Source organism: Lipotes vexillifer, unplaced genomic scaffold, assembly GCF_000442215.2.
Source record: "Lipotes vexillifer unplaced genomic scaffold, Lipotes_vexillifer_v1.1 scaffold408, whole genome shotgun sequence".
Lineage (NCBI taxonomy): Eukaryota > Metazoa > Chordata > Mammalia > Artiodactyla > Lipotidae > Lipotes > Lipotes vexillifer.
The window spans coordinates 4,543,322-4,558,179 of NW_006787469.1; the positions used below are offsets into that span (position 1 = coordinate 4,543,322).

Below are 14,858 nucleotides of genomic sequence, written 5' to 3' on the forward strand. Positions count from 1 at the left end.
CCCAGCCATAAATAAATAAATAAATACATTGTGTATTATTTAAAAAAAAAAAAAAAAATCTATCACAAGCCATAAATACATGGTAACCATAAAATTTAATATAGTAAAAAGCCGAACAGTATTGGCTTATCTACCAGAGACTGAGGTTGACATCACTCCTTCCTTATTAAAAAACAACAACAGAGATTCCCTGGTGGCGCAGTGGTTGCGAGTCCGCCTGCCAATGCAGGGGACACGGGTTCGTGCTCCGGTCTGGGAAGATCCCACATGCTGCGAAGCGGCTAGGCCCGTGAGCCATAGCCGCTGAGCCTGCGCATCCAGGGCCTGTGCTCAGCAACGGGAGAGGCCACAACATTAAGAGGCCTGCGTACCGCCAAAACAAACAAACAAACAACAAAAATACAAAAAATAAATTTTAATTTAATTAAGATGCAAAAAGTATTGAGAAAGGAGTAACTTGTCAATTTAATGCCACATCTGTGAAACAACTGAAATTACCTTACATACCAGGGGCAAGTTCCATACTTTGGAAAATGCTGCACTTCCTCTAGCTATCCCCCTATTTAAAAGATTAGAATTTTTTTCAACAAACTGGCTAAGATTGAATAGAGACCATGTCATTGGTTTCAAAAATTTGCTGGGACTGAAGGGTTAGAAACACTCAGGATCTGCACTATCTGATAAAGGAATCATTAGCATGTGGTAATTTAAATTAAAATTTTAGTTCCTCAGTCCTTCAAGCCACATTTCAAGTACTCATAAGCCAAACAGCCACACAGGAGCATCATATTGGACAGCACAAACAGAACACTTCCTTCACCACAGAAACTTCTACTGGAAACACTGCTTTAGATTCTCAAAGAACTCCGATAAGGCCCAAATGGTAGCAAATGGAAATAAGGAAAATTTCAGCAGAGGAAAAAAAAAAGTATTTCAATAAAGTAATAGAAACATTTGGAAAGAACTGAGAGACAGTGAATTAAAACCTAGTGGTAAAAATATATTTTCTACAATTGCTTTATAATGATTTCAAAGGCTGGAGATGTACAAAAGCAGGCAGGAATCCCTCCCCAACTAAGATAGTAAGGTTATTACTTCAACTGAGGAAAAGACTTAAATACTTAGAAAATAAGGTAAGAGACTGCAGTCGTATCTGAAGGCATACTGGCAAATAGTGCTTGTTGTGTACCAAACACTGCTTTAATATATGAGCTTATGAAAACTCTTATAATTACCTTACCTTCATTAATAAATAAATAAGGAAAGCATGCTCAAATAATGGATAGAATATCAACAGTAACTATCTTTCAAAAATAGTGGGTCTGGTATAACGAATTCTCAATTACCATCCCCTGATCACTTTAAAGTGTTTAGAATCTCCCCCATCCCACTTCAGGTTCTCAACATTCTTGTGAACTTGTTTTACTGAAAACAATATTTTAAAAGGGCATTTTCCAGTGCATTTAATACACAGTTTGATTTTAACTATGTAGATATTTCGCAAAGCTTCTCGATATATAGGCTACATAACCTATGTAGATATTTTGCATTATTTCTCAATATGTAGGTTATATAATCTTTAACTTAGCTATATTCCTTATATGTACAATCCCATTCAGTTCCCCAAACAGGCCCAGACATTTCAATTCTAAGGTTTAGGTTCATTTTCCTCAGCTTTCCTCCTCTCCCTAAGGTTTTGCTAGAACCTTTTCTTTTTCTGCCTTCTGCCTTACCTTTTTTCCCCCCCAATCCTCTAGAAAACACTACCTTTCCCTGTGAGTAAATCAAAACCTCATACATACATAAATCCATTTTCATACAATTTTCAGGCAAAAAGTAATTTTTGGATGAGAAAAGATTACTGTCTTCATTAGCACAGATGCTCAGACACTAAAAGATTTGCTCTAAGTCACATAAGTAAATGGCAAAACTGAGACTAGAACCTGAGTTTTTCTTTCTTTTCTACACAGCTTTGCAGATTTCTTAGTGTGCCAATTAGCATAATTTTATTCTTTCTGACCCAGGTAATTCACTATCTATATAAATCGTATGATCTATGTGAAGTTTTTAGAGAAACAACAAATTTTAAATTTCAAATCCTTCCTATATATTTCTTGCCTTTATAAAACTTTTAATAAGAGTGCAAAAAAGAAAATTTCTTCTATGGGTAATTTCCAGTTGTCTTCCAAGTTTTCTACAATGTGATTATATTGTTTTTGTACTTCAAAAAGTTTCTATTAATGTTTCCTGGATTCATACATTCCTACTTTTTGTTGGAAAATGGCAGCTGCTATAATTACAGTGCACAATCATGACTTACCCTTGAGCAACACCCTAATGTACCCAAAATGCTGCCTCTCACCAGAGTACACATTCTCCCAGTAATGTGTCATACAAGTTAGAGACATATAATGCCATAGGATATAAATATGTAAAGACTGCATGGTTAAGAGTTCTTCTTTTTTTCCTAATATAAATGACTAAAAACATTTCATATTGAAAATACAACTCTATTATTAATTAAAATGCAATACTCACATGATATCTTTATGATAGTTTACTAGATTTCAAAATAATTATACAATTTTACAGGCTGCTTTGGGATACACTCCCTTAACATTCAGGGCACTTAGGTGCCCCAAAAGAAATCTGAGAAGCAATGACGTAAGTCTTATTATCTATAATCTAGTTACAGCAATTCAAATCTGAATTCCCCTACAATGCCTCACAACTCAACCTTGAAATGCACTCCCCCTGAGAATCCTATACCTTTCATATTATCTCCTTCATGAAATAATAAGCTGAACATAAATGTAAATCTTTAGTACCAATAAGGAGATACACCCTTAGAGGACAATATCCCATATAATGCACTGTAGTTCAGAACTGGGTACTTTTAACTACAAGGGTCTTCACCAGCATTAACTTCTTACACAGAATAAAATATTCTGCAATATATAATTCTAGTCTATAGAATACAGAAGTCAGCCTATGTCATCACAGTAAGTCTAAGTTGTTTTACAAAAGGTTTTGTGTGTGTGTGTATGAATGCATGTATGTATGTATGTACACTGTCAAACAATATAAAGTATTTGTTACTGTTACAGTTGAGAGTTTAAAACCTACTGTTTCAGGGTACAGGCTTTGGAGTCTTCACCAGCTATGTAATCTTTGCTAAGCTATTCAACTTTCCTAAGCCCCAGCTTCCTCATCTTTGTAAATGGTGGTAATAACAGTAAGAACATTTAAAATAGTTGTTATGAAGACTAAATCAAATGATTTTAAGACAATGCTGGTAATAACTCAAATATTATCTATCATTTAATTACATACTGGGAGCTATGTAAAAAAACTCACAAGGTACTAAAGAACAAAAATGGAATCTAAGAAATATGAGCATTTCATTTATAAATAATCCACAACAGAAAAAATACAAATTTTTGGGAGCAGCATTTCGTAACCAGAATTTTTAAAAAGCCACTTATATTCTTTGACATAATTATTTCACTCCTGTAAATTCATCCTAAGAAATTAATTGAACAGAAAAAAAAACAATTATATGCAGAAAAGATGCCCATTACAATGTTATTTATAAGAGCTGGACACCTGAAGTGTTCACTAAGAAGAAAACAGCTATGTAAACTTATGGTACAACCTGATGAACTATTATAGGCATTAAAATAATGATTACTAAAAAATTATGTATAAGCATAGAAATTCTTTAAGTATATCCAGTGAAAATAAATAATAAATATTCATACATACACTATTAAAGCAAGTAAAATATATTTGTATGGAACTAGAAGCAACTGAAAACTATGTTGGGTTTTTAATTGATTTTGTTCTTTCTTTGATGTAATTATTGCTCCTTGTCCTCCCCAAAACAAAGAATAGTCAGCATCTTGGTTCATTCAGGTTGCAATAACAAAATACGACAGACTGGGTAGCTAATAAACAACAGAAATTTATTTTTAACAGTTCTGGAGGCTGACAAGTTCAAGATCGAGGTGCCAGCATGGCTGGGTACGGGCTTTCTTCCTGGTTCATAGCTAGGGATTTTTCACATGGTGCAAGGGGCTAGGGATCTCTGTGGAACCTCCATCCTCATGATTTAAGCACCTCCTAAAGGCCCCACCTCATTATACCATTGTCTTTGGAGGTTAGGATTTCAACATATGAGTTTGGTGGGGAAATAAACATTCAGACAGTAAGAGTCAGTTAAAAGGATTCAGCTCAGTTTTCCTCCTCCTAAGTACCTAGCTAAATCTATCTGAAACAGCGTAAATGCAAAAATGGGACTAGAAGTTAGCCATAATCAAACGACTTTTATTTGATGTATGCTGGGGCCTAGTACACATTACACAGTTTCAGACTCAACAATAATAGGGTCTATATAAAATCAGATACATTCTTTTTCTTTTGGCTCACTTAGAAGCTAAGTTTGGGTCTCTGCAGAAATATCAAGATGAAAAACTGCTAAGGAAAACTAAGATGATTAGAGAGGCCACCTTGTCTTATTCATTCATCTCCTGTCTCTCCCCTTCCTTTTTGAAAAAATCATAATGCAGAGTTGAAGAATATCTTAATTTGATATGCTACTTATTAAAGTTATTTGCTATATTTTCTTAACCTTTACTAAGTTAATTAAGTTTGGATTTTTAGATCAAATAATTCTCAAGAGAAAAAACATATACATTTTTCATCGTATTTTTAAGTTCCTGATTTACATTCATTCAAGATCTTGATTTGTAGATAACTTAAAATTCATCCGTAAACCAAGTTTCAGTAATTACGTATCTAAGGCTGTTATTTTTGAATTAACAAATGATACAGTTTCAGAATAATAATTCTAAACATCAGGCTAAATCAAAATATAAACAAATTTTTCCTTTAGCTGTTGATGACTATAAAATGAACTAAACATAAGCTTACAGACCTTTAGCTGTCCAAATTAAAGTCGGCACTAAACCACAAGCAATGAACTTCTAGCTAGCAGATCTAGCCTATCTCACCTATTAACAGGGATCCTAGTTGATTATAGTTGCGAAAAAATAAATGCCTAAATCTTTAATAACCTGAAAAAAAAATTCCTCTCCCCTTCTCCCATGAAAGTAGATTTTTTTCCCTCCATATAATTTGAAAGCTCCTTCATTCGACTCTGAGAAAGATGGCTTTTCCCTGAAATTGATGGAGAGACATCAAATCTACTCATATGTACTTCCAAAATGTGCTCAGGTATTAAAATTGCTTTAAAAATGTTCACAATATAGATTTAAATTATTTTTTTGCCTGTTGGAATGTTTAAATTTTAAGTTTTTCTGAAAAGCAGCTTTTTAACATTTAAACTGAAATACAATTTTTCCAGCAGATCAATAATCCTTTTTACAAAGTAACCCTACCTTCAGGCTAAATGAAAACGAGCACTGATTATTTCATGAACATAGTACCTTTCTTCTCAAGAACTAAAAGTTATTTTTAATATTCTCTTATCTCTAATCAAAAAATGTTATGGGGAGGGGAGGGGAGGTTACGTGTTATCTTAACATGGCTCTGAAATAGGGCCATGTTACCCTGGTTTTACAGATGGAGAATCAAGCACAAAGACAGGTTACATGATTTGCCAAAGTCTTAATGGGACAGTCAGTAGTAACCACAGGATCATGTTAATTATGAACACCATGTTAATTGTAGAAATTTAATTAGTGAATTTTGTTTTGAAAAGGCCTTTCTAACCACATTAGGATTGGAGTACACAAAAAAATACAAAACCTTCTGTCAAAGACATATAATTTATTTGGATAAAGCCCTACAAAATCAGTCAACATCTTGATCAGCCTCTCAGAAAACAAAGTTCTTAATAAAATCCAAATCTGGATAATTTATTCATATGTCTGTCTTCCTCTCTATTTCCTAATTCCCAACACCCCTCATTCCTGGTAGGACCATTATTACATGAGATCCTATTCATTTCCAATACTCTCAACTCCTCCAGGCTAAGCCCTTCCCTTTTCTTATCCTCCTCCCCTTGACATACTCCTTTTCAATTTCCAATCCCAAAACCCTTACTCCTGTCTCTTTAAATTGCAGGGGCAGATGTCAGTATTCATACTCCCACTCTAAGCAGCTCATCCTACACACTTATAAAATACACTGGCGCTGGCTCAGGATTCCTCTCCACCTCAACTTCTGATACCAACCCAGCAACTTGAACAGCCATAGTGGTGACCTTTTTAAATATCCCAACAGATCCTGGTTCCTCTACTTTTAACAACCTGTTTCTACTTTAATCTTCCCTCATATGTTATCACTCTGGAGCCTGTGTTCTTTGATCAAAATCTTTCGATTTTCCCCACTTCCACTCTACATGCTCTTTAACTTTACCAAAACTTGTAGTCCCTCAAAACAGCTGTCACTTCTACTTGTCTACCTATCACTTCAAACTTAGTTTTTTTCTTCAAAATCCAGTCTGGCCATTAAATATGAGATATAGTGTAGTATAAATACAGTGCAATTTGAATCTCAGTTCTAACACTTACTCCCTTGCGTGGCTGTGGGCAAGTTACTAAACCTCTCTTAAGTCTCAGTTATCTCATCTGTAAACTATGGATAACACTTAGCTCACGTGGTCATTAGAAGGATTAAATCTACGACAGTATCCGACACAAGCAGTAAAACAGTTGCCAGACTCCGCTTTCCTGGGCCTTGCTCTCCCAATTACCCACCTTTCCTTAAATCTCTTTTTCTCTTCCTCTCCACTACTGACATCATCTCATCCAACAAATAATCTCAACTATTAACACTTCCCCCTAAATTTATGTAATCTTACTTTTTGCTGTCTCCACTTCATCACTTCCCATTTCGTCTTCAATACTTTCTCTCCTACCTCTCAAGACTTTTCTTTTGTTGTCTCTTCTCACTCTCCCTTAAAAACACTCCTGATTCTCCCTATTCATTTTTCTATTACTATTTAATACTCTCCTTGGTCAATTTTCTGCTTCAACTACAGGCATACTTGGGAGATATTGCAGGTTTGGTTTAGACCACTGAAATAACTTTTATGCTTGTTTGGGGTTTCTTCCCATCTTCTTGGAATGCCCTTCTCTTTCCATTGCCCTCTTCTCTGGCTGACTCCTAAATGCCATCTCTTTTCTGAAGGCTTCCTTCACACAACTCCCACTCTGCCATCCACCAAAGGTAGAATTACTTTCTTCTTAAGCCTTGAAGAACTTCATAAGCAGAGCACTCACCACATTTCTGAGGGATATAGTTCCCATGCTGGATAGTGAAAGCAGTTATCAGGTTTTACTTACCTTTGTATCTCCGGGGCTAAAGAAAAGTCAAGTGCCCAGTAGGCAGTCAAATGTCACTGAACTGAAATTCTTGAAGAAAATACAGAAAAACTAAGAAATCCATACATATAATTCAGCAACTAAAATTCTGAAATGTTTTTACATATTACTAAGGGGGCAAACCCAGAACTGATCCCTAATCCCAATCTCAGAATATCAATGTAATTCACAACAGAACAGTAAAAAATGTTTGGTGATTTTATGCCAAAGTTAATCATTAACATTCTGATGTGGTAAAATAACTTTGAAAAAGCGGCATCAAAGTCACATTTCACTAAATTCCATCTAAATTTCGGTAATGCAACTACTGGATACCAACACATTAACAAATAACGGTGTATTTGTGAAAGTAATCTCTAACCAAGGGAATAGACAAACAAAATGTGTCTAATCATAAGAAACAGTACCATTATACACTACCAGGAAAACAATTACATTCTGCATTCCAAGTCATAATGGCCTTTATCTAAACTATACTCCCTGTTTTACAGATAACATTTAGAAATAAAATGATAAAACTGATATTAGATTAAAATTTAATTTCCAATTACTCTTAAATTTACCAAAGCTTATTCTTCATACTCTAAATATAGAAAGAAAATGCCTCCCAAGGTAATTTTAAAATTTCAGATACAAAGTAATTTATGTAGTCAATCCTGTATTTATGAGCTACATGAATGATTAAATGTGGATTTCAGAAGTACAAAGAAAATCACAGGATTCTTGAACTAAAAGCAACACTAAAAGTTGATCAAATCCAACACTCTCATTTTAAATCAGAAAAATTAAAAGTCTAAATCTTCTAGGAAGCAGAAAAATAATATAAATCCATATTTATGAACAATTATAAATCTATAAATTATGGACATTCACTTCCATATTATAAGCAGAGACTGAATGACAATCGGGCATTTAAGATTGTATCATTTCTCTTCCTTAATGTTCAAATGTGATAAACTACATTGATTTTCTCATGCTGACATTTTTGCAATCTCACGATAAACTTGGTTTTACTGTGAGGCTTTGTTGTTTTTAGTTCACTGAATTGGGTTTAATTTGCTACTTTTTGAAAATTCTCAGCCAGTATCTCTCAATATTTCCTCTCCCCCATTACCTCTTCATTTGCAACCGTTAGCTGTAACTTGGACTTGTTCATCTTATCGTCCATGTTTCTTAATCTTCCTATTTTATAATCTCTATCTTTGGGTTCAGTCTTTAGGGCCTCAGTCATAGCAGGAGACTAGCTTTTTGTGCCATGGACCTCTTTGGCAGTCTGGTGAAGCCAATGGCCCCCTTTCTCAGAATATTAAAGGCTTAAAACAAACTACATAAAATTACAAAAGAAATCAATTATATTGAAATAATTATCAAAATATTTTTAATTTTGGTGCTTGCTTTGGCAGCACATATACTAAAATATTAATTTTGATATAATAATGTTTTTGTACTAACATTAAAATATAAGCTCTAGCAATGGCTTAATAACTATAATAATTTCAAACTAGTGATGACCGTAAGTGCTATTTCAAGATATCTGTAACAACTGGACAGCAATTGTACTGTAAGAAAAAAAAAAATCTGATTTCTATTGGTGTTATGGGTTGAATTGAATCTCTCCAAAAAAGATGTTGGGTCCTAACCCCCAGTACCACAGAATGTGATCTTATTTGGAAAGAGGGTCACTGCAGATGTAATTAGTTAAGAGAAGGTCATACTGGAGTTGAGTGTGCTCCTAATCCAGTAGTGTCCTTATGAGAAGATGGGCATGATACAAACGTGGTACTTTGTTACAGCAGCCCTAGGAAACTAATACAGTTGCTGTCACAAGTACCTCTGATGCTGCTATGCTTTGCTGGTATTTTCTTCAATTATGAAAGTAAACAAGTTTCAGTTATAGATTAGTAAAAACACTCTGAATTCTAAGACTCTTATGTCTAAATCAATTTAACACCTCAGTCTGAGATCCATTACTAATAAACTATGTTTTAGCAAAACTAATGAACTATGTTTAAACAAAAATACACCAATAAGTTTGTTTGTTTGTTTTCCATTTCAAACCATTCTGAGTGCCACAAAAACAACATCTTGGGGATTTCTAGTAACTTTGGTACTGGACTCTAAAATGAGATGCAGCTATGACATACAACTTGAGATAAACAGCAAATTAAACTTAAATGTTAAAGAATGAAAAAATTCATTGTCTGAGTTAATTTGTTGCACTGAATAAATGTGAAATTATCCTTTAGTATTAGATTAACATGATTTGTATGAATAACCAAATGAGAAGATTTACTTTTGACACTTCTAGGCCAGTAAGTAAAGCATGAGGGCTAGTGTCTTGTTAATATATTCCTCTCAGAACTACTCAAATTGATGTTTAAGCCCAATAGCCTTTTGTTTACTTATTCATCCAGAGACCATATTTATTTAAAAGAAAAAAAGAAAAAGAGCACTACAAAGTTCTCCATCTGTGATGTATATATATTATCAAAGACACATGGCTATTAAATTAAGCTCAAAATGAGAAAGTCTTAAAAGATTATGAATGCACCAACTGTTTCCAAATTTATCTTGTTTCTTCAAAATTCATGCTTCTACTTCATAATACTACAAGATCTCTACTGGAAGTCTTTCATTTGCTTAAATATGTCAAAATCAACAATCTAATAAAATTGACCAATTAACAAATATGTATGTTACAAGTCTAGTGACTTGCAATGTGTCTACCACTGTATTACTTTAGGGTAATTTAGCACAAGAAGGGCCCATAACGATGCTTAGTTCAAATTCCTTGATTTACAAGTGAGCAAACTGAGGGCCACAAAGGCTGTCACTTGCCCAGAATCACAGAATAAATTAGTGACAGTGAGGACAGAAATGCATCTCCCAATTCCAAGTCCAATGTTCTTTATAGTATACCATACTGCATAAAAGTTGGTAAGAGTTAAATTATCTGCAGATGCCTTTTGTATGATCATTTTAATTCTGCTTATATTTAAAAACAGTCCAATTGCCCCAAAACAACCTAACAAGTTGTTTGAAAACTCAATTTTATTTTATTATCCATCACATCTTAAAAGTAGGAACATGATCTCACTTTCACCTTCAAAATTGGCAAAATTTTTTTCAAAGAGAACTGGACAGACATTTCAAGGCATAAGCACTCTCACACACTGTTTCTTTTCTAGAGGGCAATTTAGCAGAAAAAATAAAACAACTTAAAATTTGCATCTTTTACTCTACTCCTAGACTATTTCAAGGAAAAAGTAATAAATTTGGATGAAGACAGAACTCAGGATCAAATGCAGCATTGTTCAGAAATAAGAAATATAGTAGACTGATTAAAACTAATATATGTTATACAGTGAATATAATGTAGGCATTAAAAATTATGTTTTAGGAAATATTTAATGACACAGGAAAATGTTCACAATATATTAAGGTATGATAGTACCTACTATGCAATTCTACTCTGTTGAAGCTACATGTATATACATAAATTACACAATACATGTGTAAAGCATTTATCACATATTTTTATTCCTGGCACATAGTAAAAATCCAATAAATGAATATGATTCATCATCAACATCACAGAAAAGGTAAAGTTTGATTATATGTCAAATGTTAAGACTTATTAAATAAATAAATATTTGTTAAATAAATTATTACTTACTTTAAAGACTATTTTGTACATTATTTGAAATGAACTATTACTCTTGCATGGAGGAATTTTTTTTTTTTTTAATGGCACTTTTAATGCAGTTCCAGTTCCTACTGAAGGTCAGAGAAGAAAAGCTGACTTTCACCAACCCTTCCCCAAGTTTGGCACTGCATAAGACAAAGTGTTATAGACTTATAATATGATCCTTCAGTAATTCTTGATTAATTATATACCCACAGTCAACCTCTGAGAACTATTTCTCTCTATATACAGAACTCTAATTTCAAATAAGCATGTACTAGAGGATTTCAAAATGAGGCCTCTAAAGGCCTTACTGGATTTTACCACAATGGCTATCTAGAAAAGTTTAACAGTTTGCCAAGATATTGGTGATTTTCACTCTTTCTAAAGGTCAAAATCAGGTGGAAAAACATTCGAGTGTTAAGAACAGTCTCTAAGTAAATACCTATTGGTTGTGGATTTAAAAAAAGAGAGAAAAGCAAAAGGAAAAAATAAACACAAGGCCCAAATAAAATCCATATTACAGGGCAGTTTTAAACTATGCTAAGGCTTTAGGGGCATCTACAATAATATATCTCTTGTTTCTTCATAATGTGTATGATTGTATATAATAAATTGCCATTTCAAAACATTACTATGTATATGAAAGATGAAATATGTAAGTTATCGGGATAAAGTCTACATTCCGAAGAAGTTCACTCTTTGTGATTTAGCTATTTTACACAAACAATGCGGACTATAATAAAACTGATTATCAGATGAACACATCACTTTCTAAAATAAAAAAAATTTTAAAGTAACACCTCCAAGAGTTTGTCCCCATGAAGAGTTAACATCTCATGGCAAAAAATTATACGCTAAAACATATTCTTCTTGATCTACAAAAATTAACATAACAAAGCCCCTAGTAGGGAAAAATTTACTAATAAACCAGGATAAATTTGTGAAAACAGAATTCTAAAAGTCTGGGTGAGTGAGATAATTTCCAAATTGTCCCATACTAAATACATTAAAAAAAAATTTTTTTTTAAAAAGGCAATCCTACCAGTAAATATTGCCCTTAGGTGTTTCAAATATCAAAATCTTTGGACTTAAACCACCGGGAATATTTATTCATTTTTAGTGTAAAAGTGATATCATCCACTGATAATCACTACACTGAAAAACCTGTACTCTCAATTTGTCCATGACAAGTATTTGAAAAAGAGGTCACTTAAAAACTATTTCACAGGTGTGTCAATTCACATTCCCATATTAGCGTTTCTAATTAGCTGCACCCAAAAAGGAGGTATTCAATATTTTACTTTAAATATAGTAATTAGTCTTCTCCCATCTCCAAAATAGAACTTGACATTTTAATCCAGGCTACTTTCTTAAAAGAAGACGGCAGCAAAAATTATCGTCATTCTGTTCGGATTTTTAGCAGTTTTTCTCCTAAGCTTTGAGATACTTCTTGATCTCTCTCAAAGTAGGTCTAATCTGCGGAAGGCAGTGAGACAGTGTACTGCACTGTGAATGGACAGCCAGGTATTTTATGAATGGAGGCGATCACGTGATCCCAGCACCTCCCCGAACTGATATTTCCCACATAACTGTGTCAACATTCTGAGAACAGGGGTAGTTGTTTGTGTGGGCGTCTATTTTTGAATTTAACCTATAACTTCAAATTCTCCTTACTTTCTGAACTCAAAAATCTACATGAAGACAGACAGCTGAGCTTCGAATTTTTTTCTTGGGAAATCCTTTCAAGATGCCCAAGGTGATGGGTGTTTAATTATTTTTTTATGAATGAAGAGTGTGCTATGCAAATGAGGGCGATTCACAAAAAGAGAGAGAACATGGCGGCCACTTCTGCTTCTAGACTGCACTGACACTGCAGCAATCCACCTTCTCCCACCCCCGCTCATCAGAAGAGTGTTTTGAGGGGTGGGGGGACGCTGCTTGGCATTTCTCAAGCTATTTTATGTTAAACAAGCCTAGGCCTTGGACTTTAAAGTTTTCTCAGAAAGGTCTGATCCGAGGAATGCACTTTACTTAAAGGAATGCGTCCTAGGACTAGTCCTAACTCACTTAACCATTTCCAACCCTCCGAAAATAAAACTTGAATTTAATTACAAGAAAACAGACACAAATATTCGCATGGAATTAAACCCCGTCTCAATAGGAAACTGTTGCCGCATCATTATTCCTCCAGTCAGCTGTTATGTTAAAGCAAAATATTTAAAAGGCAAAGTATTTCGTTTGGAAAACATAAGGACAGCCCAAATAAACAAAAACTTAAGCCGGGACGCTCTACAAGTTAATGAATGAAGTCATCAACATGTTCAGCAATGTAAACAGTGTTAAATCAACGTAAACGGTGTGTTTCAATATAGCTGAAAGATAAAAATTAGCCTATAAAATTCTTTTATGCTCCTAATAAAGACAAATCCAGTATTCGCAAAGGCAAAATAGAATAGTTCAACATCTCCCACACTCCAGGTGTCCCTAATGCTATTAAATTATAAAAATGTTTCCCTCGCCCCATTTTTTACAAGAATCTTACAGGTCATAAGTTTAAAAACGGCGGGGGGGAGGGGAGAAAGGCTTAATCGGTATTTAAGAGTCACTGACTCATCGAATTAAGATTCAAGAGCAGTTTGCTGCAAGAGGTGCTCCCACACATTAGTTTCCAAGTGAAATAGCTATAAAGGAGTCTGGACGGATATTCAAGGTATGTTGACTGGTGTGCTAAAGTGAAAAAGGACAGGTCAGAGGTCTTCCAGGCACTGGGGTAATTTCTACCCCGACTCCATCCATCTACATTATTCCATCTCATGGACATACAATTGCCATTCCAGCCCAACTCCAGCCCAACATTCAATACCTTCTCCCAGAAGAAAGCAACTAAATACTGGGGGTGGGGGTGGGGGTCGGGGGTTGCTGCCATTAAATAAAATGGCTAAGGAAATCAAATGTTTTCTCCAGAACAGAATGCACTCAACTCTCCAGGATTGCAAGCACCCAAGTCTCCGAGGGGGTCTGGGGAGGTGCCGAGGAAGAATGGGGGTGGGGGGGAAGTAATCTAGATCTGTGAGGTGCTTACTCGTTGTCAGAAGTCGCCGTCTCCTCGCTCATCTTTCCCTCACCGTGATCCGATCTGGAGATGGAGGAGCAACAGCAGGCGGAGGAGCAGCAGCAGCACCGAGGGGCAGGAGGCAGCGGCGGCCGGGGGGGCGCGGGGGCAGCGGCTCAGGGGCCTCACCATGGTGGATGCCTCACCCGGAACGGTGCCCCCCCAGCCGGGAACCCCGGCCACCCCCGCAGGGGGGTGGCGGCGACAACCTCCGCCGTGGCGACCCCAGCCTCTTCCCCCGCCTCAGCGTCCAACCAAGAGATCCGATGAGGCCGGGGAGGATTGGGAGCGAAGGAAAAAAGGAAGGGGGTTGTGAAGGCAGACTGGAGAGCGGCTCCTCCGGCCACTGGGGTGGAGCGCGGTGGGGTCCGGCCAGCAAGGAGCGAGCGGGCGGGCGGGCGGAGAACCCGGGAGCAGAGGCGGCGCTTCCCTCAGGGATGCGGCGAGGAGGAAGCAGGGCTCCGCTCGGTGGGGGCCGGCGGGGGGGTGCCGAGCCCAGGCTCCGGGCGGCGGCGGCGCGGTCCTGCAGGAGCCCACCCCACCATCTCCCGCCTCGCCGCCGGCTGCCCGCTCAGCCCCCGGCGGCGACCGGGCCGGTCCTTCGGGACTAGCAGAAGCGGGCGAGGGGCCTCACGGCGGCGGATTCCTCCAGACACGCTCCGGCCCGAACGACTCCAGAGGGGGGAAGAGGGGGCGGCGGGCCGCGTGT

General features: G+C 36.4%; 1 protein-coding gene across 1 annotated transcript in view; it reads right to left on the minus strand.

The window, feature by feature from the left end:
- Nucleotides 1–14,494, minus strand: part of SPRED1 (sprouty related EVH1 domain containing 1) — a 125,312-nt gene extending 110,818 nt beyond the window's left edge. Inside the window, exon 1 of the mRNA XM_007460195.1 lies at nucleotides 14,120–14,494. Coding sequence (XP_007460257.1) covers nucleotides 14,120–14,151 — 32 coding nt within the window. The 5' untranslated portion in view covers nucleotides 14,152–14,494. The remainder of the gene's footprint in view (nucleotides 1–14,119) is intronic.
- Between the last annotated feature and the right edge of the window lie 364 nt (nucleotides 14,495–14,858).